Source organism: Polyodon spathula, chromosome 2, assembly GCF_017654505.1.
Source record: "Polyodon spathula isolate WHYD16114869_AA chromosome 2, ASM1765450v1, whole genome shotgun sequence".
Classification (NCBI taxonomy): domain Eukaryota; kingdom Metazoa; phylum Chordata; class Actinopteri; order Acipenseriformes; family Polyodontidae; genus Polyodon; species Polyodon spathula.
This window is the reverse complement of record NC_054535.1, coordinates 106121676-106144955: the sequence shown is the minus strand read 5'-3', so window position 1 is coordinate 106144955 and position 23280 is coordinate 106121676. Positions and strand designations below refer to the sequence as shown.

General features: G+C 38.2%; 1 protein-coding gene across 3 annotated transcripts in view; it reads right to left on the bottom strand.

Moving 5' to 3' along the window:
• The window catches only part of LOC121306699 (phospholipid-transporting ATPase ID-like), a 44608-nt gene that overhangs the window by 20468 nt on the left and 860 nt on the right, over positions 1 to 23280 (bottom strand). For 2 of the 3 annotated variants that reach the window (XM_041238566.1, XM_041238576.1), the window contains exons 2-7: positions 15402 to 15483; positions 11710 to 11768; positions 5163 to 5276; positions 3445 to 3543; positions 1221 to 1282; positions 374 to 446 (exon numbers count right to left, since the gene is read on the bottom strand). In XM_041238566.1, the coding sequence (XP_041094500.1) occupies positions 374 to 446; positions 1221 to 1282; positions 3445 to 3543; positions 5163 to 5276; positions 11710 to 11768; positions 15402 to 15444 (450 nt within the window). In that variant the 5' untranslated portion in view covers positions 15445 to 15483. Of the gene's footprint in view, positions 1 to 373; positions 447 to 1220; positions 1283 to 3444; positions 3544 to 5162; positions 5277 to 11709; positions 11769 to 15401; positions 15484 to 20446; positions 20595 to 23280 lie in introns of those variants that run through there. The other variant, XM_041238556.1, reaches the window with a different exon arrangement.

The window sequence follows — 23280 nt, the reverse complement described above, 5'->3', positions numbered from 1 at the left end:
CACTGCAGTCTACCCTACTCCACCCCTCAACCTTGCACACCGTAGTCTAATCTACTCCACCCCTCAACCCTGCACACTGCAGCCCTTCCTATCTTTCACACTGCAGTCTAACCTACTTCACCTGCAGCCCTTCCTACCTTTCACACTGCAGTCTAACCTACTCCACCCCTCAACCTTGCACACCGTAGTCTAATCTACTCCACCCCTCAACCCTGCACACTGCAGCCCTTCCTATCTTTCACACTGCAGTCTAACCTACTTCACCCCTCAACCTTGCACACTGCAGCCCTTCCTACCTTTCACACTGCAGTCTACCCTACTCCACCCCTCAACCTTGCACACTGCAGCCCTTCCTTAATCACAACCAACTTACTGTAACAAACTGGTTATTTTCCAGTTTGATTATGTCACCCACTTGAATGTTCATCCATTTTTCACTTTTCAGCCTGTAAAGAAAGATAATAAAGACTTTCAAAGGGGAGAACTGCCACTATGGACAGACAGGGCCACACTAACTGCAAGGTGGTAAAATTAGTCTGGTGGAAAATGTTTCCACTGTAAAAGTTTGGCTTGGAAATCTTAAGTCTTGTCTGTCGCTTTAAATATCAGTCATTTGTGAAGTATTTGATACAGAATCAGCTGTCAACAAAGCACCTACTATTTCAAAGGTCCTATGTCAAAATCAGTCAGATCTGCTGTTTGTAACTGACAGGGAGATGCATCTATTGCACATTACAGAAGATATGTTAGGGATTCTATTTGTAGTCACACGTACATTTACTACAATACTATCAGTTGTACAGAGATACCTCTAGGTGGCAGTCTGACACAGTTATTCACAGTGTACCAGTACAAGCTCGCAATAAAACCCCAAGAAAGTGGAGGGATTATAAGCTTTAAGTGTGAAAACCTGAATTAAACAAAATAATAATTCTACCATTAACTGTGAATGAAGAAAATAAACAACATTTTTGTACAGTGACTGTGTTCTAAATCTCTCCAGTAAGATTTCCCAAAACTTTGCAAACTATAGACTAAAAACTACACTTGTTTATATTGCCATTGTGAATACAGTACAGCAGTGTTCTCTAATGATTTATAACAATGCTACATTGTTGTGGTTTCCATTGCTGTTTTGCATGAGGATATAATCTCATGTGAGAGATAAGGACAGTATCTTACAATAACACTGTCCGGGTGGTAAAATAAACTGCACTTACTGTCCATCCATGAGGACCTTAACCTGCCGGTTGTTGACCTGTCTGTCACTTTTGTGTCGATTCTGAAATGATAACAGCAGTAATGCAAGTAATAACTTAGACTGCAGATAGTGGAATTATAAATAGCATGGCATATCTTTACAGCCTTACATTGCATTCAGCCATATGAACAACTGCTGTTAAAAAGCAGGTCATATACAGTAATGTGGCCACGTGAACAGGAGAGAGTGAATCCAAAAACTGTAAATATACCTCCCGACCTGGAAGCGCACTAAGCAAGGTTGGTGGTACGCCTTCACAGGGATGGGCTGATTCGATAGGACGGAATCTTGGTGAAAGGGCGTTGCTGAACAGCTCTATACCGATCAGCGGCTATTGAATAGAGCATGGCGCCGTGCTGATCACAGGGAGGAGTTTGGCAGTACAAAGGGGATACAGCTCCGTGAGTACGGCCCCTTACGCTGACATTACCAAAGCGGAGAGCTTCTGTTTTGCATTGCACACCCCCACAGCACTGCAACCTGTACCAGCACTCACAGCACCTGCACTGCACACCCCCACAGCACTGCAACCTGTACCAGCACTCACAGCACCTGCACTGCACACCCCCACAGCACTGCAACCTGTACCAGCACTCACAGCACCTGCACTGCACACCCCCACAGCACTGCAACCTGTACCAGCACCTTCACTGCACACCCCCACAGCACTGCAGCACCTGCACTGCACACCCCCACAGCACTGCAACCTGTACCAGCACTCAGAGCACCTGCACTGCACACCCCCACAGCACTGCAACCTGTACCAGCACTCACAGCACCTGCAACCTGTACCAGCACTCACAGCACCTGCACTGCACACCCCCACAGCACTGCAACCTGTACCAGCACTGCAACCTGTACCAGCACCTGCACTGCACACCCCCACAGCACTGCAACCTGTACCAGCACTCACAGCACCTGCACTGCACACCCCCACAGCACTGCAACCTGTACCAGCACTCACAGCACCTGCACTGCACACCCCCACAGCACTGCAACCTGTACCAGCACTCACAGCACCTGCACTGCACACCCCCACAGCACTGCAACCTGTACCAGCACTCACAGCACCTGCACTGCACACCCCCACAGCACTGCAACCTGTACCAGCACTCACAGCACCTGCACTGCACACCCCCACAGCACTGCAACCTGCACTGCACACCCCCCACAGCACTGCAACCTGTACCAGCACTCGGAGCACCTGCACTGCACACCCCCACAGCACTGCAACCTGTACCAGCACTCACAGCACCTGCACTGCACACCCCCACAGCACTGCAACCTGTACCAGCACTCACAGCACCTGCACTGCACACCCCCACAGCACTGCAACCTGTACCAGCACTCACAGCACCTGCACTGCACACCCCCACAGCACATGTGTGCACTTTGGAACTGTATTTATTGTTTTATTGTTTTTGGGACCTCAAGCCAACTGTAAATTCCCCAATACCATTGCTGGTAGAGGGGAGTGTTTTATTTAATTACAAAACTCCAGTAGATTGTAGTCGGACCGCAGTTAAACTGCACTTTAACTCATTTTGGTCTCAAAGCTGTAGTTTAACCACATCCATTTATTGCACTTGCACAGCACTTTTAAGTCCCACAATCATGTTCATATTTACACTAACATATACAGACTGGTTTCTGTTTACTACATTCTTTCATATGGTGCCCTCTGTGTGATCAGAAACTATGTCTTATTGAAGGTATCATTTTCTGCTCTTTTCTTGAAGTTGCTTTTGCTCTGTGAACTAACAAGCATAGTTGTTAGGAAACAGGTGACTTCTCTATTGCTCCGTGAAGCAAAACAAAATTTAAAGAAAGAAAAAATAAGGGGAACCCCAGATAATATTATAACTTATCACTGCAACAAATATTGCATTTTCACAGAATTACCCGAATGATCAATTTGTAAATTGCTTTTTTTATTTTAATGCTTTTTTTCATGCATGATGTTTGTGGTTCAACTTTTTTTAAGTGGTACCAAGGGTGAAAATGATTGAGATTTTTTATGACATTGAAAGGTCAAATGCTCACACGGCTTTTTGGAATGAAGATATAAAAGATAGTGAACCGAAGAAGACAATTTTTGGCATGACTGTAACACAGAGACCAAAATACTGAAGCTACAATTATGTGCAGTACAACAACACAACACGCTGCATAATTTAACTTACAAAATCCTCAATGGCATCTTTGATAGCTGTTGCAGCCAACACTAGCATCAGGGGCACAACTGTGGTGAACCACGACAGCGAGGAGATTTGTGGAATTAGCTAAAAGAAAAGAAAAATTATTTATTAATCAAAACAAGACAAAGGCTGATTTTGAATGCTTGGATTAAAACCATCTTTTTAGTTATTTTCTTTAAAAAATACACCCAGAAAAGGATATGCACACAAGCACACCCACACTCGCAGAGACAGAGTATACTGTACATGCATTTAAATACTACCCTTTAAAAGCTTCACACTGGCTCTTTTTTAATCTCTGCGGCCCCTTGTTTGCTGTAGCTGAGGGGCTACTTTCTTTACTATACAGATTTACACCCTCCTTTTTAGTAAACGGTCCTCTGTGAGTATTATTGTTGCTTTAGAAAAATTAATTGCATTACAGAAATTAATGTTTTATAAGACTAACTATAATACTATAACATCTCATAATTCATGCTTACTCTAGTTTTATTTATTCAACAGTGTATACTGTACTGTAACACTGCACAAAATATAGTCCTGGATGTGAGAAGAAGCATTATCATCTATGTGCTAGGTTAACATCAAACATCATTGACGTAAAAAACCTTCAAATAAATAACTCAATAATGAAAGCTCCTTCATGCACCTTAGTTATCATTTTGCCAAAAGGGGTGCAAAGTTTGCATGGTGTTTAAATGATTTATAAATATACATAATCTGCTACATAATGCTATAACACCAGGAGGGTAGTGGAAGATACATTCCAGAAAACACAGAAATGGTTTTCAATCCTAAATAAACATGCTCACAGTGCATTATTACAGTTACAGGGGGAGCCAAATTACCAAAATAAATGTGTTGTTTAAATGTGTATGCAAACCAACAGTACACAGAACAAGAACTTGAAAAAGTCGAACAGTTACCACATATCATTTATCATCGATGTGAGAAACATATTGGAACAAAATAACAGAAATTTAAATTACAACATACAGATAAAGAATAATAATAATATATTTTGAATATTGAAGAGCATACAAGCACGAATGTTTGTGAGAATTGCATTCAGTCAATTTAACTGTTAGTGAAATCTCTGAAATCCCTGCCAGCATCACCAGAGCAGAATCCTCTCCTCCGCTCCTCCACTGCTGCTTCAGTTCTTGTCAGCGGCGCTTTATAAAACCTTGCTTTGGAACCCAGCACAAATACACGTCACTTACACTATAAATGCTGTAGAAATGCTTGTTCTTTTAGCAAACGAATGATGAGTTTCACTTTACCTTCAGAACCATGAATAACATCTTTACATTGTTTCAAATATGATTGTAACAATAAGATTATTGTTCACATCTGTTAATATCAACGCTGCAATTGTGTTGGGCATTGTCCAGAACGAAAGGCCGGGGTTGCTGACAGTGATATGATATGAATGCATGTTATTTTGGTTTTACATTTTGGGAATCACAATGAAAGGGTCGTTAACTATCTTCCCCTGGCTTTTTACTTAATACTATAATACCTGAAGGGTAGTGGAAGATACATTTCAGAAAACACAGAAATGGTTTTAAACCATAAATAAACATGCTCACAGTGTGTTATTACAGTTACAGGGGGGGTATTACTGGCAATATTCCTATCCAACCGCCAGCCAAAACACCTGGGCACAATAACAGTGTGTAGAAAACTGCAATACGACTTACCTGCAAAATCAACAGGAACAGAAAGTAGGCATTGGCAATCCTTTGGAACTGCTCGAAAAGGTTCATCGGTAGGAATGTAAACAAATTGTATTTCGAGGTTTTAATGGCGTTCGTCTGTGGGGGGGAAAAACCTCATTAAACCATTTAAACCTTCAACATGATGCACAATCTCCCAAGCTGTTATATTTTTTTAATGTAAAAATGTTTGTAAGCACATATCTAATAACTCGCACATTTGGAACAAGTGTTTACCATGCCTTTCAACCATACAGTGGGTGGTGTTTGTAACAGCATTTTAACCACACACTGAGATGCCCAAAATAATTATTTATGTCTATCTTGTTATTGCAAAAAGCTCCAATTGACAATTATTACCATTAAGTCAATGTAGTACTCATGGAAAATATTCACAAGTATTGAGAAGAATTTGCCTACAGAGATATTGTTTTGATAACCTTAGTATACAAAGGGCCTCATTTATGAAAGGGCACTAAACATAGCTGTAACGTGCACATTAAGTAGTGAACCTAACGCGCACTATAAATCTAAATGTACTGCCCTATTTACTAACAGAGAACGCATTCATTTCCGTGCACACTATTAGGCTCATTCACAGACCATATCGTGCACACTGCAGGTGTATCTTTTGGTCAGTGGCTTATTGTGAAAGGTGGAGGTGGCTGGTCACAGCCAAAGAGCCATAAACATGCCAAAAACAAATGGACTGAGCTGAAAAGAAAAACTAAAGAGAAGATTGCTCAGAACCGGTCTGCGGCAACACATGCAGGAGGAGGACCATCCAGACAGCTGGAACTGACCAGCCTGGAAAAGAACATTGAGATCATCTCCACCCCAGAACAACAAGGTGACGTAAAGATGATTCACAACCAGGTAACTTACAAAGGACACTTGACTGCTTTTATAAAGTGTATTTCACAATTATACAACATACAATAAAATACAACTGGTTTTTTTATAGCATCTTTCACAACAGAGTTATCACAAAGCGTTGTACAATCAAGAATAAGCCTAATCGAAAAGGAAAACTTTTAACCTACTTTTAAAGAAGACCACATCTTAAAGTAAAACTGTAATCTGATTTAAGAATTAAAAGTGTTTTATTTAACCACTCTATCATTTGTACCAATGTAATGAACTACAAAATAAAATCTCCGAAATTATAACATTCATTCATGTTTATTCATTCTTAATATAACCTGTTATTTACAGCTCATTTTCACTGTTCTATATGAAAACTTTGATGCATGTAAATGCTGAATTCTGTGAGGCAAATTTTGCAAAATAATTTAGGTAGTTTTTTCAAATGCAAAATTTCAACTTATAAAGACGAAATCTTCCGTTTCCATTCATAACTCATTCATTTTCTGCAGCTTTTCGGATCCTACCCAGACAGCCTTTGTGTGCAAGTAATGCCTCCATGGTGCCACATAGATTTCAGCCCAGAAAAAGAGGTTTAAATAGTGCGCCTATCAGTGGGTAAAGTCGGTTTCCAAACAAACTAATTATCAGTCACTTTAAGGTGCACACTATGATTATCGTCCTTTAGTAAATACGGTGTGACTAAAGCTCATCCCATTATTCAGAGCGGGATGCCTCATTTAAATACATCATCATGCATTACCATACAAATCACATATTCATACTGATTACCATAGTGTGGCACAAAAAAATCAGTGTGAGCCATAATGAAGAAAATTCCAACAGTAAATATGAAAGTCATGAACGTGCATGCTAATTGCAATTATGGTGCACCATCATGTCTAGCACCCTTTCATAAATTTAAACAGTGGTGGTACTTAGATCTGCCACAATTTGGATCAACTGAATAGGGCTCTTTAGCTCTCTCTGAGTTGGTTGTTTCTAAGTTATGCAATTGTAACTTGTAATTATCTCCTTATAGACAAACAGGGGTAAGCAGACAGGGGTAAACTTGTGAGCACGGCAACAGATTATGCTGTTCTCTGGATGATCTCCCACGCAGTCGAGTATTAGTAAGATGCTGTAAGGTAATACGCATAGTAGGTGCTGTAACACAAAGATGTCTTTCCATGGGTTGCAATACTGTATGCAAAGTGAGGATTCTACACAGCTCAAATTACAAAGCAAACACAAACAGCTGCCCTTATGAAGAGTTTTCAGAGGAAGACCATATGATTATCATGGGTGCCATTTTCTTCTATTGATAATAATTCATTAAAAAAATACAATTCAATTCTATATGGGATCCCATAAACAGGCAAGATAAACTAATAGGATTTCCATGTGATCCAGAAAGCTGTATTGTGTTCCATCAGGTATATACCCTCATGGAATCTACAGCTATTTCCAAACATTTTGCATCACCCTATAGAATTAACACATTTTGCTTCATAAAGTCGAATTAAACCTGCAGTATAATGTTACTTTAACCTATTAAAGTATTTTAAAGAATTACATACCACTTTGTAGTTTTCCATATACTGTACAACTATTATGGCTTCCGGTAGACTTTTGCAATATCATTTTGTAGTTGCTTTGATTATATTATGTGAAATAAAAGATCTAAACTAGGTTTTTTATTATTATGTCTGAATCCTAAAACTCTACTTGATGCAAAACTTTTGGTCATAGCTCTATAGCATACACATTTGAATAAACAATAACCCTGTCAACCTTATATCTATACCTTCAGAAATATCCAAATATAAAAAGAGGGTGTGTAAAAAAGAATGTGTGTGTGTGTGTATGTGTGTGTATATATATATATATATATATATATATATATATATATATATATATATATATATATATATAAATCTATAAAATCTGGAATGTCTTACAGAAGAGCACATGACCTACTACTCATATCCAAATCAGACCATAGGAATGGCCCATTTTTGATGGCTGTCACAACCTGCTTCCCTTTCCCTGTAACTGAGAAAAAGTTTATCCATCTGCTTGTGACAACATCAAAAATAGATGATTGGCCATGTACTTTGTGATGGGAGTTTTCCACTATCCTTCCATATGACCTACTTTGTCTGTGTAACAATGACCTCCATGACTTTGTGAAGGAAGGAAAGTACTGTACGCCATGCTTTCTGTTTGCTTATCATCACATTCATACACAATTTACTAAGATATTCCAGTGTCTTTCTCTTGGCATAACATCCATGTGACAGATAGCGAATGAACCCAAGTCAACAATCTCCCTCTGGACCTGTGAGGGCACAGCATAACAGGAACAGTGTGCCCCGGACTGGATGGTTTGACAGTTCATTCCAGGGTCAGTCGGAAGTCGGCCATCCAAAAAGGGAGCGAAGCCACAACACTAGAAGTCAGCACCTTACTGTGGTAGATGATGTGTCAGTCATGGATTGGAGGAGACGTGATTGCATTCGCTACCAAAGGGGGCAAGACTGAAGGTATATCGGGGTGTGTGGCCGAGCAATCTGTGCCCTCGTTATGATTGCAAAAAGGAGCACTTAAAAAACCATAAAACAAAACCGTGAGTGTTTGTATTTGTTTTGTTAATCACTGTTTATTTGTATTTAGTAGATGGCTAACAACCGAGAGCTGACGCAGATCCAGCCAGCACTAAAACCCGGATTCCAAATACTGCACGAGTCACAAAATAACTGTGTATTCATCACAGGCACTGGAGCACCATGAGAAAGGAGCCCGAGCCGTGGCCTGCATTCTTGTATTATTATTTCAGGACTGAAACCCTGTTTTGTTTAGCTGTGCAACTATACATTGCTGTGTAGTTGCCAGCATTATTATTTAACAGTGCCAAACCGTGAAAACAATTAAAGAACTGTGTGAACACGGTTTATTGTCGTCGTTTGAGCACATCATCACCTCTACACCTGCTCACTTCAGGCCACTTTGCCACAATCCATCACCTTGCTTTAATGTAATTGCTAACTGCACCTTACGACGGTCAAGAGATTTAGCACCAATTCTGTCCTTGAGTTCCACAGTAAAAGCTGTTATCTTATCAATGTACTAACTCAGCTCTAGGGTAAAGTAGGTGATGTCCTGTTGCTTTGCTTCACAGGCTGGAATGCCACATGTTTGGATGCTTTCTAATAAAAAAAAAAACCTACAGTAATTCACTGAGTGTTTCACTAATGCAAATCCCATGCCATCCCATAGATATTGTAGGGAGTTTCTTCATTTTTTATTCTTTAATCATTCTCTGCTTAAAATGTAAAAATGTGCATGCAATGCACCACAGGACCTCTGCTGTATATTAACTGAGATGCAAACATTAGACTGGAGAGTTAATATTGTATGTACCAAGCAATTCCTGCAACAAAAAATGCTTTGCTTTAATAAATTGACAAGCTTTTTCTGAACAAATATTTTTCTTGGGTTTCATGAATTTATATTTTCTGCCATGGTCGGTGTGTTACACTTTTTGAGAGTTAGAATAGCATTGATCCATGCTGTGGATTCATGCCAGGTGGTCTCTATTACAGTGACATGGGTAATATTTCCTACAACTGAGAATGTCTTAGATTACATATGCTGTGAACAACATAGACCATACTAGATCTTTTATTCATGCCAAGGTGACCAGCAGACAGTAGCAGTAGAGTAGCTTGAATATGATAATATTTATAATAATACAGTATAGTGTTTATAATAGTACAGTATAGTGTTTGTAATAATACAGTATAGTGTTTATAATAGTACAGTATAGTGTTTGTAATAATACAGTATAGTGTTTATAATAGTACAATATAGTGTTTGTAATAATACAGTATAGTGTTTATAATAGTACAGTATAGTGTTTATAATAATACAGTATAATGTTTATAATAGTACAGTATAGTGTTTATAATAACAGTATAATGTTTTGTTATGTTTTTATTTTATTTTATGTTACATGTTCCCATGTGTTGCTACAACTGTTTATGTAAGGTGTGTGTATTTTTTTTTATTTATTTTTTTTACATTTTGACCACTTTTTTAAACTTTTAAATTGCATTCCCTGCCTCAAGACGGCTTCACATGTACCCGCATGGACCTCTCAGAACTACATTTCCCACCATCCTCCTGCTCACATATGTAACTGAGATGGATTTACCAGTGATAAGGAGGATGATAGGAAATGTAGTTCTGAGAGGTTCATGCAGGTACATGTGAAGCCATCTTGAGGCAGGGAATGCAATTTAAAAGTTTAAAAAAGTGGTCAAAATGTAAAAAAAAAAAATTAAAAAAAATACACACACCTTACATAAACAGTTGTAGCAACACATGGGAACATATAACACAATAAAATAAAAAGGTCCTTATATACCCTTTAATGCTGAACACAAATCACATACCAACATAAAACATTATACTGTATTATTATAAACATTATACTTTATTATCATAAACACTATACAGTATTAAATACATTCACAAAGTCAACTTTGCACCAGAAATGTATCCTCCCAAAGACCTATTTTTCCCCAAACACATTTTCAGTTATCCTGTGCTGCAAAGTAGATGCAGAGGGTAGAGTTTGATCCAATTCTCCAACTTCCACTTTATTAAGTTTTAAACACAGCCTACATTATTTTACAAATACTGATTGCTTGTATAAACAAAATACTGCTTTTATGTTGTTGTTGTTTTTTTTTTTTTGTTGTAAACAAGCCGCTTGTCCCTTTTAGTGGCTCGTCCATCACTTGGCCATCCTGTGGAATAATTTAGTCTAAGATTTCTGAAAATCTTTTACAGAAGCAGCTGGATGCAGTAGCTATTTTCTTTATTCACGGAAACATACAGCACGTTAAAATAGCCCTTTGAAAAAGCTTTGTTTTAAAAGTCAGACAGTACAGCCACTTCCAACAGCCAGTTTAACATCTGGTCCAGACCTCTCGGATTCCAGTTTTAACCACATGTACAGAACAACAATACTTCCATTTATACAAGAGAGAAACTTTAAAACAACAAGAAGAAAACATGGCAAAGTTTCAAACCAGGTCAAGGTCAGATAGCTCTCTAGAATTCAGAGCTACAAATAGGATGCCATTGAAATGAAAGTGACGAACCAGTGCAGAGTTGAGTCAACATTTAATTTTCATCTAGTGTCTCACAAGAGCAGTTGAATGAGGTTAAAATGAGCTTTCCCACACAAAGACCACACTATGAGTCAGTGCCTCATCATTTAAACCATAAAAGATAAAAACAGTTTACCGTAACGACTGTGAATGTGGCTTCAGTCAATACTGTAATCAGATATTTCTGTAGCTATATCTTGGATGTGCTTTGAAATACTGAACAACTTAACAATTCCCAAGCATTGACAGTATTTTCATTGTCCCAAAGCTGCAAATGGTTTTCTTTTACAAGACCTCTGAATTGTTGAAGTACAGTACATAATCCAGGTCTTGTAAGCGCAACGGTAATTTAGAATGGGAGGTGCTGGCCCAGCAATTATTGGTGAGCACGTTGAATTTGCCTCCCAAAAGATATAAAACAGGGAAGAAGAATACAGTAGATGGAACCACCCTGAACTGTTGGTTATAGTATAACAAATTCAACTTACCGCATACTGGAATGTTAGATTGAATTCTCTATCATTCGCTCGTAGGTGCCTCTCTTCCTCTGAAACATAAACCAAAACATTCTTTATTGAAATGAAACACTGTGAAATTCAAATGAATTATTAAGTGGAATTAACCCATGTATCCCACACAGTTGTGTGTTAATAGAAACTGTGGCGATGGTTTGGTGTTTGACATCTTGTAAACAAGGGTCTGACAGTGGATCACTTAAACTCCACATGCCAATGCGCTGTGTAGTGTAACACAAGCACCGACTGCAATCTACTCCGTTTGTGAAGACTTCGAAACCTTGGCACTTTTGTGAACACTATTTAAAAATGAAAGCAGAAAAGCATTGGATGTGGAGTGTCATTTGGAAGCTGAATACAATGTTGGAATTGCAGAATGGGTTATAAAAATGATAACAAGCACAGCAGAGACCAAGAAAGATATTCTTGGTGCAATGCAGGGTGGAAGACAAGACTCCCGTTCGTGGAGCACAAGCAGCTTGAACCATTCCAGCCAATCACTATGAGCCTTTCCCTATCATTACAATTTAGTGAAATGCAATTTAAAAAGTAAGACTGTAGACTAGAGGTTTAAAGGTTTCAATGGTACACAAAAATTAAAACTGTAAACAGAAAAGTATCTTATTTAATTGAAAATGTTTTACATTGGGAGGCTCCTGAGTGGTGCACTTGAGGTCACCGGTTCGAATACAGGCTATTCCACTGCCTACCATGGATGGGAGTTCCCAGGGGGCAGCGCACAATTGGCTGAGCGCCACCCGGGTGGGTAGGGCTTAGGTTGGCCAAGGTGTCCTCGGCTCACAGTGCACCAGCGACCCCTGTAGGCTGGCCGGGCACCTGCGGGCCTGCCTGTAAGCTGCCCAGAGCTGTGTGGTCCTCCGACACTGTAGCTCTGAGGTGGCTACATGGCGGGCCTGCTGAGTGAAAAGAAGCAGACAGCTGATGGCACACGTTTCGGAGGACGCGCATGTCCGTCTTTGTCTCCCCCGAGTCAGCGCAGGGGTGGCAGCGGTGAGAAAATAATTGGGCTTTCCAAATTGGGGAGAAAATGAAAAAAAAAAATGGCCGATTCCAAATTTAAAAAAAAGAAAATGTTTTACATTGTAAACGTTTAATCATTTACAATATCTTGATGCACTGTGAACCACTGAAATTCAGTTCTGTATGGGGCTTTATCTGTGTTGTTTTATAAACACAACATTCAAATAGAGAGGACTGTAAATATTAAATCAAGTCAGCTTTTTTATTGCAAAATGTGTATGACCCGTTACACAAAAGATTTAAACATTTAATCTGTTAAATGCCTATTTGCAGCCTTTCAAAAAAACAACAACAGCTGATAAAGTGAACTGATGGTTTGGCGTAATATGCAGTGCTATCAATTATTAACAGGAAACAGAAACTATACCGTTTCTGTTCTTTGGAATTGTTAATGCTGCTACAGCTAAAGACCAGTACCTTAATTAATATTTCATCCCAGAGTTTGTTCTACTGTGTGTGACCTCAACACAGGAAGCATGGAGGGTAAGGGGTTAAATTCGACTCACTTGCTTTTACCCAAGTTGTTGGTTTGATCACTCCCACACATAAACACATGCACCTATATTTGTGTAAAGTGCACATCTATGGCATGAGCGTATATGTGTGATTATACGGTAAAGGCACAGTTTATTTAAAGTTAAGGTTTCACTGTGCATCCTTATCACACATCCTGTATGGCTTTTAAAAGCATGAATGTTATTTTTCTTATTTTTTAACTTCAATGTATAAAAATAAACTGTTTCAAAACCTGCAGTGAAACATTTTAACTCTTCAAACACTTTAGACCTGCATAGACGTCTAGAATAGATAAGTCCACTCAAAACTGTCAACTGCTTTCGTGGTGTAAGAAAGACAGTCCAGCCAAAGATCAAATATGCTCTTCCACTTTCTATTTAACTTTCAAGAGAGACAAACTATTTAAATTCATTGTTGTAGGACAGTTTTTCTGTGAATTTGCCGAAAGCCTTAAATCCTGTGTGCCAGCACTGGAAAATCAGTCATTAAATTATAATAAGAAAAGTATGATTATTTGTATAGATTGAAATAAAAGAGAGTAATGTAACTGAGGGGGTGACGCAATGTTATTGGTCAGTTATCAGTGAGAAACTGTAGGCCTCGAAGGTGCTACTGAGCATGCAAGTTCGGACACATTTCATTTCAGCTGCCTAACTGTCCTTCCTGAAATGCTGAATGACGTTAACGTTTCCTTTTTGTGGTGGTGGTTTTGTTCCAGGCAGGAAAATGTGAAAGAAAGCCTCTTCACAAAGCAGAGGAGTATATTATATATATATTATACATATATATATATTTCCTTTTCTTTCTAAACAAATATTTACAATGTTCACTGTGGACATTATTTACATTATTTACACAGCAAAGTGCCTGATAGCCAAGCCTTCGTTTCATCTCACTGCCCCTATCCGATGACATCATTACAACTGTTTACCTACGGTACCTAAACAAAGTGTGTGTGTGTGTGTACGCAGCAGCACTGTGTCTGGTACGAAACATACAACATGATGGTGTACTGCAGCCATGACCCCTTTGAAACAATGGGACAGTTTCATCCAAGGCTTTATTCCAGAGGACAATTGGAACCAACTGTTATTGTTCCCAAACTAGCAACACACAAAAGAAACTTAGGGACACAAAAATGTGCTTAATTTTTGTCTCACCCATCCATTCAAATACATACAGTAAGAACACCACAGTACTTGGGTGGTCCATCTTATAAATGAACATTACATCTGCAATGCAGTGAGACATACGGTAGATTCCAAAAGGAGGCATTTTGTGAACAATAATATCTGTAACAGGGGCCAAGCCAGCATTTCATCTTTAACCCTCTACCCTTCTTTCTATAGGGCACAGCAATCAGCTACATTTGAATCCTCTGCACTCTTTCTGCAACACTGCATGTGTATCCGATATTTACTCTACATCTGTTATTAATTGCTGTACAGTACATAACATTAAACAATACAAGTGTTTTCTTTATTTCTTCTTTTGTTTTTTTGCAAATAGGAAAATAATATCTGTTGTTGTAGTTTTAAATGGGTCAACAGTTTCTTCACTTTTGTACACCTCAATACCACGTTTTGTGTTTTAAAGATTGTACTGTTGATGAGGTTTCTGCCAAAGCCACTTATCAGTGCTGGACATTAGATACAGTATTTTCAGAAAACTAAATACTGAGACAGTTTGTATGATTTACCTGACATATAAATCGGAAATGCTTTGTCAAAGGGGGATAAAGTAATGAAACAGCATTCTTTACTCTAGTGAATCTTCTCTGCATGAATCTGTATTACCTTTCCTTTTGAACTGGAAAATCATGTGGCAGTTAAGCAGTTATTTTTAATGGACAACGCTGGCAATGGAACATAAGTAAAAACAAACAAACAAACAAAGAAAACAGCTGTGTGCCAAAAACGAAGACATTGTAAAATGTCCATGCTGTAGTTTCAGAAGGTTGCTGATGAAGAAGAGTCCCGAATATCCCTAAACAAAGCACCTGTCAGATTACAGCTGTCATGACGCTGCTGCGCCAGTGAGGGGTATTCCTGATATCAGGGCTACTCTTACGCTGTGTGGGTACGATCAAACAAGCCTGCAATTCATACCTTTGTCTTTCTTCTTCCGGCAGTCCAAACCAAAGAACGACATCACAGAGCTCTTTCTTTACCTTACACATCCATGGAATTCCTGGAACAAAAAAAGGATGCAAATAATGGATTCTAATTTTCTCTTGCTGAGAACTACTGTTTGGGCAGATTGTATAAAATCAATAGCGCTCATTTAACACCAAAAAGTCCAATACATCTACCTAAGGAAGTGTTTCTTTTTTTACATCTCAAATTGTTGTTTTGTCAACAAAGCTTTTATATATTAAATTATACCAGATTCCTAAAAAAACATATAATTACCTTGATAAAGACAAGGTAAGCATGGGAAAAAACAGAAATGTATGGTAAAAGCATAGCAAACTGTGGCAAATGCATAGTGTAACTGGAAAAAGCATGGGGAAACTGTAAAAGTAAACTTTTATAAGGGGATACATGTACTGTACATGAAGCTACAGCAACACAGACACGGTACAGCACCTCCTTAACATCTAAATGAAATGATCAATAATCAAACTAATAATTCAAATGCAATCACATGTGCATCAATTGCATACTGTACAACAGTGTCCTAAACAGTTGTATTTCCGTTTGTAATTAATCTTAACGTGTAACATCATGTTGTCACAATTACTATATTTTTACATGAAGTTGAAAGATGATTAATCTCTACATGCAGACTGTTCTCCAAGTCTACATCCTCTTGTGACAAACCCATTCCCCTCATGGTGTCTTAGCTTGAGTTATCAAGGGAGTATTATTTACCACACTCCTTGTTTTCACACCACCAAATGTGTACATGCTTACTGAATGTTAACAGAGCTTCTCCGCCCTATCCGAGAAATGTGATTTAACTGTGCCGTATACAACAAAGGAGTTACACGGGTCACTGTGGGTATGTTTTGATTGGACTTTTAGGACAGCACTGTATGTCAGTGAGGGGCAGTAAATGCTGCCAGACTACACTGGTAATGTACTATAATTAGAGCAGGGTGAGGCATCTCGCCAGGGCAGAAGCTGAATGCTCCTCACATTCCGGAGGTACTGTTGCTGATGGCAGACAGACACTGATAGTGAAGGATTTCCTTATAAGGATGGCTCTCTCTCAGGTTAAGGAAGATGGCTGTTTGAATGCACATGTCTGTATCCTTATCAGACCTCTTTACCTCTGCTGTGTTGCCAAACCGCCAAAAGAGGGATAAACAGGAAGTCCTGTTGTGCTTGTTTCGTGCATGCATTCCCACACTAGACTTCTCAATGTTATCCACTGTCTACAATTAGGTCTTAATATAACATCATTAAGTCATACACCAACAATTAATTCAAGAAAGCTGTATGTGATTTATCCCAAGAAAAGCAAAGTACCTAGTAGACATTTTAAAATTATGCATTTGATTTTACAGCTTCTGCAATTTCTTTACTGTCTCCTTCACTGTCAGTATATTTTGTCTTAGTTTCCATATCAGTTTTTGACAAATTTGGCGAACTACAGTAAAGGGGCAAGATTATCCCAATTTTTATTAGCAAAACACAAGCAAAAGCATAGCATATTTTTTCTGAAAGCAAAGTAATTTACTTCTGGTTAACTTTTTGAGAATCTATGCAATACCAACACAATGTAATATGAAACTTTTTATTCATAAGTTCATAGTTTTTTTTTCTCCTACTTAACAAAAATGATATATAGTTAGACTGCAGTTAAACTGATGATCAATAGTATAGAATAAGAACTGGCAATCTCAAATTGATACAAAATTATGAATATATGCAGAACGTGCACAGACAAAAGGACAAACCTCCACATACATACGGTATCCCCAAAATCGAACACACTAATAACTTAAATAATGTTAATTCCAAATGTCATGACAACTGGATCAGTGACCCTCCCCCAAGCACAAGCCCACGTTCATTATATACCCCTCACATGGGGTTTCATCTGATTAAAGTCTGCCCTTGTTGGCTCAGTATCGCAGCATGGAAACAATCACAGGCACACTAGCAACCACATGAAACTCAATAACTCATTTACCTTATTTACCATTCTAAAGAACAAAGAACCACAGTGCAGCAGCCGTCCATCCATGACTTCAAGAACACTAACCATTGACTACAAGGTAAAACTTGAATTAGCACACACATGCAGCACACACTGAATTAGCACACACATTTTTAAATAACAAAACACAGATATGGGAGGCTGTGTGGTCCAGTGGTTAAAGAAACAGGCTTGTAACCACCAAGTCCCTGGTTCAAATCCCAACTCACCCACTGACTCACTGTGTGACCCTGAGCAATTCATTAAACATCCTTGTGCTCCGTCTTTCAGGTGAGATGTTGTTTTAAGTGACTGCAGCTGATGCACAGTTCACACACCCGAGTCTCGTATCTTGTAAAGTACTTTGTGAAGGTGGTCCGCTATGAAAGGCGCTATATAAAATTATACTTATTATGTATACATTTATCAGACTGTACAATTGACTTCGCGAAGATTAATCTGACTTAAAAAGAACAGTATTGCACTTAGAATGTCAGGGCCAATGTGATGGGGTCAGTATTGTAATAATGTCTATTCCTGTGCAATTAGAAATTGTATCGTACCAGGCAACATATTAGCAACATAAAAATGTAGGAATTTGAACACAGTGTACTTGTGATAAACTGGTTTTATCAGAAGCAAAATATGACTCCGCCTCCACTTCCCAGATGTCATGATTCCAAAGTCTGCTGATGAAATGTTGCCATGTGCGGATGGCTCTGCAGGTGTGACCTTCTGAAACGAGGATATTATGCTTCAGGTGATGTACAATGTGTCTTTGCATAAGGAAGTGTATCCCTTCTTGCTGCTCACCTAATAATAGTGACCAAACAATAACCACTAATGTAATAGTATACCTAGTGAAGTGTCTTTTTTCCAGGGCTACTGTGGAGATTGAACATGCACATGTTTGTGATAACCCTAGTTTCCAGAAGTAGCCATGGCTGGAATCAATACAGCATGAAGCTGTGGACTTTTTTAATGTCTGTCCCCTTGACTGCGATTTGATTAATATATAAAAGATCACAGCTAAGCAAGTTCACGCACACCCTGAGGTCTGTGAGCTTGGAGAGGATTCGTGAGGCATTCAAGACAGCTATCAAATTCACCACAAGTGTAGATAACTGTGGAGCCATGGGAAGCTCTTGTAGTAAAGAAAGTACATTATAGTGTATTATAAAGACTTTTTACAACAAATTATGAAAACAATGACATTTCTTCTATAAATACCCTAATTCTGGGGGCTGACAGTTTAAATACTGGAAAGAAAGCAGTCGGCCGAAGTGGGCGGTGTCAGAACCAGGAAGAGGAATGAAATACACAGACAGGACAGATGAGTTGAAATGATGATGGCGCTTGCTTGCGCCGGTTTATTGTAAATACAAGGGTTTAAACAAACAGAAAACAACAGGACACGGCACTCTATGCCAAAATAAAAAGACAAACAAAAACGGACTAGTACTAAACAAAAATACGGTGAGCAGATACTTTGTTGTTGTTGTTATTATTATTATTATTATTATTATTATTATTATTATTATTATTATTATTATTTCCTCCGTCTCCAATCCCGTTCTCCACTCACCGAACACCCAACCGCGAGTATGTGACAACGTGCATCTATATATACTGTTGTGCTGGGATTCAATTACCAATTAATTATTCACTTGAATCCCAGCACGTGAATTAATAAAGTGCAATTCCCCGTGCTCACATATTACTACATTTTACTTGCACGTGAAGTGCTGTGCAATCCTCGTGCCTAAATACACATATACATTTTAAACACTCGTGTTACACAGACCCGTTTATATCCCATGTACCAATTTCTATACACCAATATTTAAACACACCACACGCAACACATAACAGATAATATACACAGGGGCGGGCACTTTGTCACATGTCTTCATATACAGCACCGTAGGCAGATTTATCAATGCCTACGGTACTGTATTTTACAATACAAGACATGCCCATAAAGCAGAGCTATTTAAAGAATGTTTTCGTTTACTAATAAAATATATAACACTTTTAAGACAGTTGTTGGCTTTTTAAAGTAATGTTTGTAACAGTTTCATATCGCTCATGAGTTTGCTGATGACGTTGCATGTTGATCATGCTATAGTGGTCTAGTTTAAATTGCATTAGCTGATCTACCTACATTACTGTTCTACTTACTCTACAGTGGGGTTTTGTTTTTGATTTGATGCATCAGTGCATAACATGGTTTGTAATCAAATAAAAATACAATATTTTGCTGAAAGTAGTAATCTGTGAAGTATGTAATTCAATAATCAACCCACTAGTTTCAGTTTGACCAGTAAACCGTCTGGCTTAATAGTGTGTCTAAGCAGCATCTTATTCATCATTGCCATACTGTATTTGCTGAAATCATTTATATTTCTAAACAGTATATTGCAGCCCATTCTCTTGCCTAAGTCTTTCTCTTTTATTCCTACTTTTACTCCTTGTTTGTTTCAGACTATGCTCCGGATATTACAGTAGGGAACTCCCTTTCGAAACCCATCGCTAGTTGAAACATTAGACACTCTTTTCATGCTGATCACTTTTTCATGCTTCAGTGGCCACAGTGACCTATTTCAAGCATAGGACATGATACAAATCTATTCAGAATCTCTTGTGTTAACGGACTGAACCGTTTTTGTCTCATGGTGTAAAGCAAACGACATGCTTATGAGGATGTTATCAAGAGCCACATAATAATAATTAAAAAGTTATCACTGATTCCATTCTACAGTAAAACTAATTAAGTATTAACTTAATCAGAAAAATACACTTTATACAAAACACACAACAATTAAACTAGCAGCCACTGTTCCACTGTAAACTCTAAACAATTTTAGCCCACAAAGTTTGCTTCAGTTCCCCTAAAAAAACGATCACTTCTTAAATTACAGGAAATGCTGCAGACAGAGGAATTTATAATAAAGTTACAACCCACCCTGCCCCTCGCCTGTAAAAACAATTTTAAAAATCCTCAAACCTTTTCACAGCTTTAGAAGCCTTGTCTGCCCTCCAGATAGAGAAGCCCTACATTTCCCAGCCAGACTCTTCTTCTCGTCACACCCACTGACCTGGCCTCTCCAGCCAGAGCAGAAGGGAAGCAGGGCTCAGCACCACGCATTGAATTGGATAAACAATTAAGGGAGGGAGTTGCACAACTTGGGTTTCAATGCAAACACACTTCATTCTGTGGATCTGCAGTTAAGTGCATTTACTCTTCAGCTCCCCAGCTGGAGCGTCAGTTTCCTGTAGATAAACTGTTGTGGGTTTCTGATTTGTTGGCCTCAGCACAGCCTGCTGGACACTCTGCAGAAGTGGTTTCTCATATCAAGACACATGTTTCTTTAACTAGATAAACTGGGATTGAGGAGCAAAGGTTAACATTAAACAGCTGACAAATACCCATGTAATACATTATTTAATCGCAATTTTAAAGGGACCTACTCAGTGATTTTTTCAATAAAGACACTAGCATGAAAGTACACACACATGAAGAGTAAATGTACTGCGAAAGGGAACTTTGGCTGGGATATTCTCCCCTTCATTTGGGAATAATAAATAATAAATTGAATTAATTCCTGCAGATGCGGTAGTAGGGTTCCCAGTGCATCCTTTAACCTGTGACAGTCCGACTTTGTCTTGATTCCTTCTTAGAAGTGTCAGAAGTTACCTGTATGAATGAAGTCTCAGTGCATTTAGAATCAGTATTATATAGAGTACTTGCATACAGACTCACAGTTGAAACCGCTAGTGCTAATACATGACTGAATCTCCTCTGGGCCCCTACATCTCAGATGTCTACCGTCCATCCAGGTTCCCTATATTGACTTTTCATATGGCAGCTTGAGGAATCTGTTCTAACCATGATTACATCAAAGTACAGTACTATTCTACCAACCATAGTACCGGTAGTTTATCAACCTGATAGACTCCCTTTTTGATACAATACCATTTCAAAGCCTCAAGCTAAAACCTTTTTACAGACAAACCATTGGGTCAAGGGTAAATACACAGTTATAGAAGTAGAACACTTCCAAACTCTGTGGTGCATGAGAACTGTTTAGCCTAGAATTAACCCCCATATGCCGAATTGGCCTGCTTAAAACATAGAACCGAAAGCATCTGCTGAGCACTTTAAAACACAACACAACAAAACACAACACAAAAAAAAAAACACACACACATTCTCCTAACAAGCAGAAGTAACAAGCAGAACCTTTATGTGTGTAAACAGGATCTCCTGAACTAATGGGGAACTAATGGATAACCGTAATATTATCAGTAGGCCATGTCGTTCACAGTACATTTTTTATCATCCTGTATACAGTAAAGTGCATTAACTTGCATTGCAATACAATCTATATTTCTACTGTGGCATGCTGCAAGCCTCCCCAGGGTTACAGTGTAAAACCAGGAATAGAATTTGCGACAATTTTAAATGTTTGTCAATAAAGTCAGGTCCTTAGGCGCAGGGCACCCCTTATGAAAGTTTCCCACAGTAAAATCAAAGGAAAGTATAATACAGCGCAGTGAAAGCATGGTAAAGCATAGGTTAGCATTGCAAAGCCCAGAGAGGTATGGTAAAGAATATTAAAAAATATATATGGTAAAAGTATAACCATGCGAAAAGCCTATAAAAACTGTAAAATGACCATGAAAATGTACTGTGGAAAACTTATATAAGGGCAGCACAGCTGCAAAAATCAGAACCCTGTGGGAGCTTAAGCTGGGCAACAGAGCTACGATACTTATTGTATTGTAAAGTGCAAAGTCTAGATTGCATCACTGCAACTTATCTGTGAAGGCCAGGTTGTGTTTTAAGATTCTGAACTGACCTTAATTATAACATGAGTTTCTGTGACAGAGGTTGAAGGTAGTAAGCGTAGTGGTAGATGGAATGAAACACTGTAGATATTAACAGTAGAAATATTGGAGAGATGTCTGCTCTTTCAAATAGCAACATTATAACACCAGAATCAAGTCTAAAAAAAACAACATGAAGATCAATGGTCAAGAGAAAAGTGTGTATCACAACAACCAATAATAACACAGCTTCTACCAACAATAATAATAATAATAATAATAATAATAATAATAATAATAATAATAATAATAATAATAAGCTTCTACCAAAAATAATTAATTAATATAATAATATAATTATATATTATTCTTATTACTTATATTATATTTGTGATGAAGATGGTTGTATTATTATTATTATATTAAATAATAATAATAATAATAATAATAATAATAATTTTTCATAACTAATGGGGAACTAATGTATAAACGTACCTGCCCTTCATTTGCAGATGGCGTAGACTCCTTAAAATCTCTACAGTATTTGTCAGAGTGCTTATAATCTTCACTGTTGCCACTGGTACTAGGAAGTCAAAACGTTGCAGTGCCCTCTGAAACTAGTTAAATATCCAACAGCAATACTAATTGCTAAAAAGTATTCCCGACAGCAGTGCATATTCCTGTACTTTGGTCTCTTGTTAATTTATCTATTTACAATCTGAATGGGAATTCTGATGAGAGTAATCTTATTGAAACATGTGTAACTGTATTTTTTAAGCCAGGTTGAAATAAAGATTAAAATTAATTAAATTGACATTCCCTCGCATACACTTAGAATAGGCTGAAACCGTGATCTTTATCATGCTCTTAACAAATAAAACATAATGAGGGCTATTCAATTAACCTAAACAGTGGCAGATCTAAAACCCACTGTTGTTTGATTGCAGTGTTTAGATTTGCCTGTGTTTAGATCAACTGAAGAGACCTCTGTGAGTGTTGCAATTCAATAAA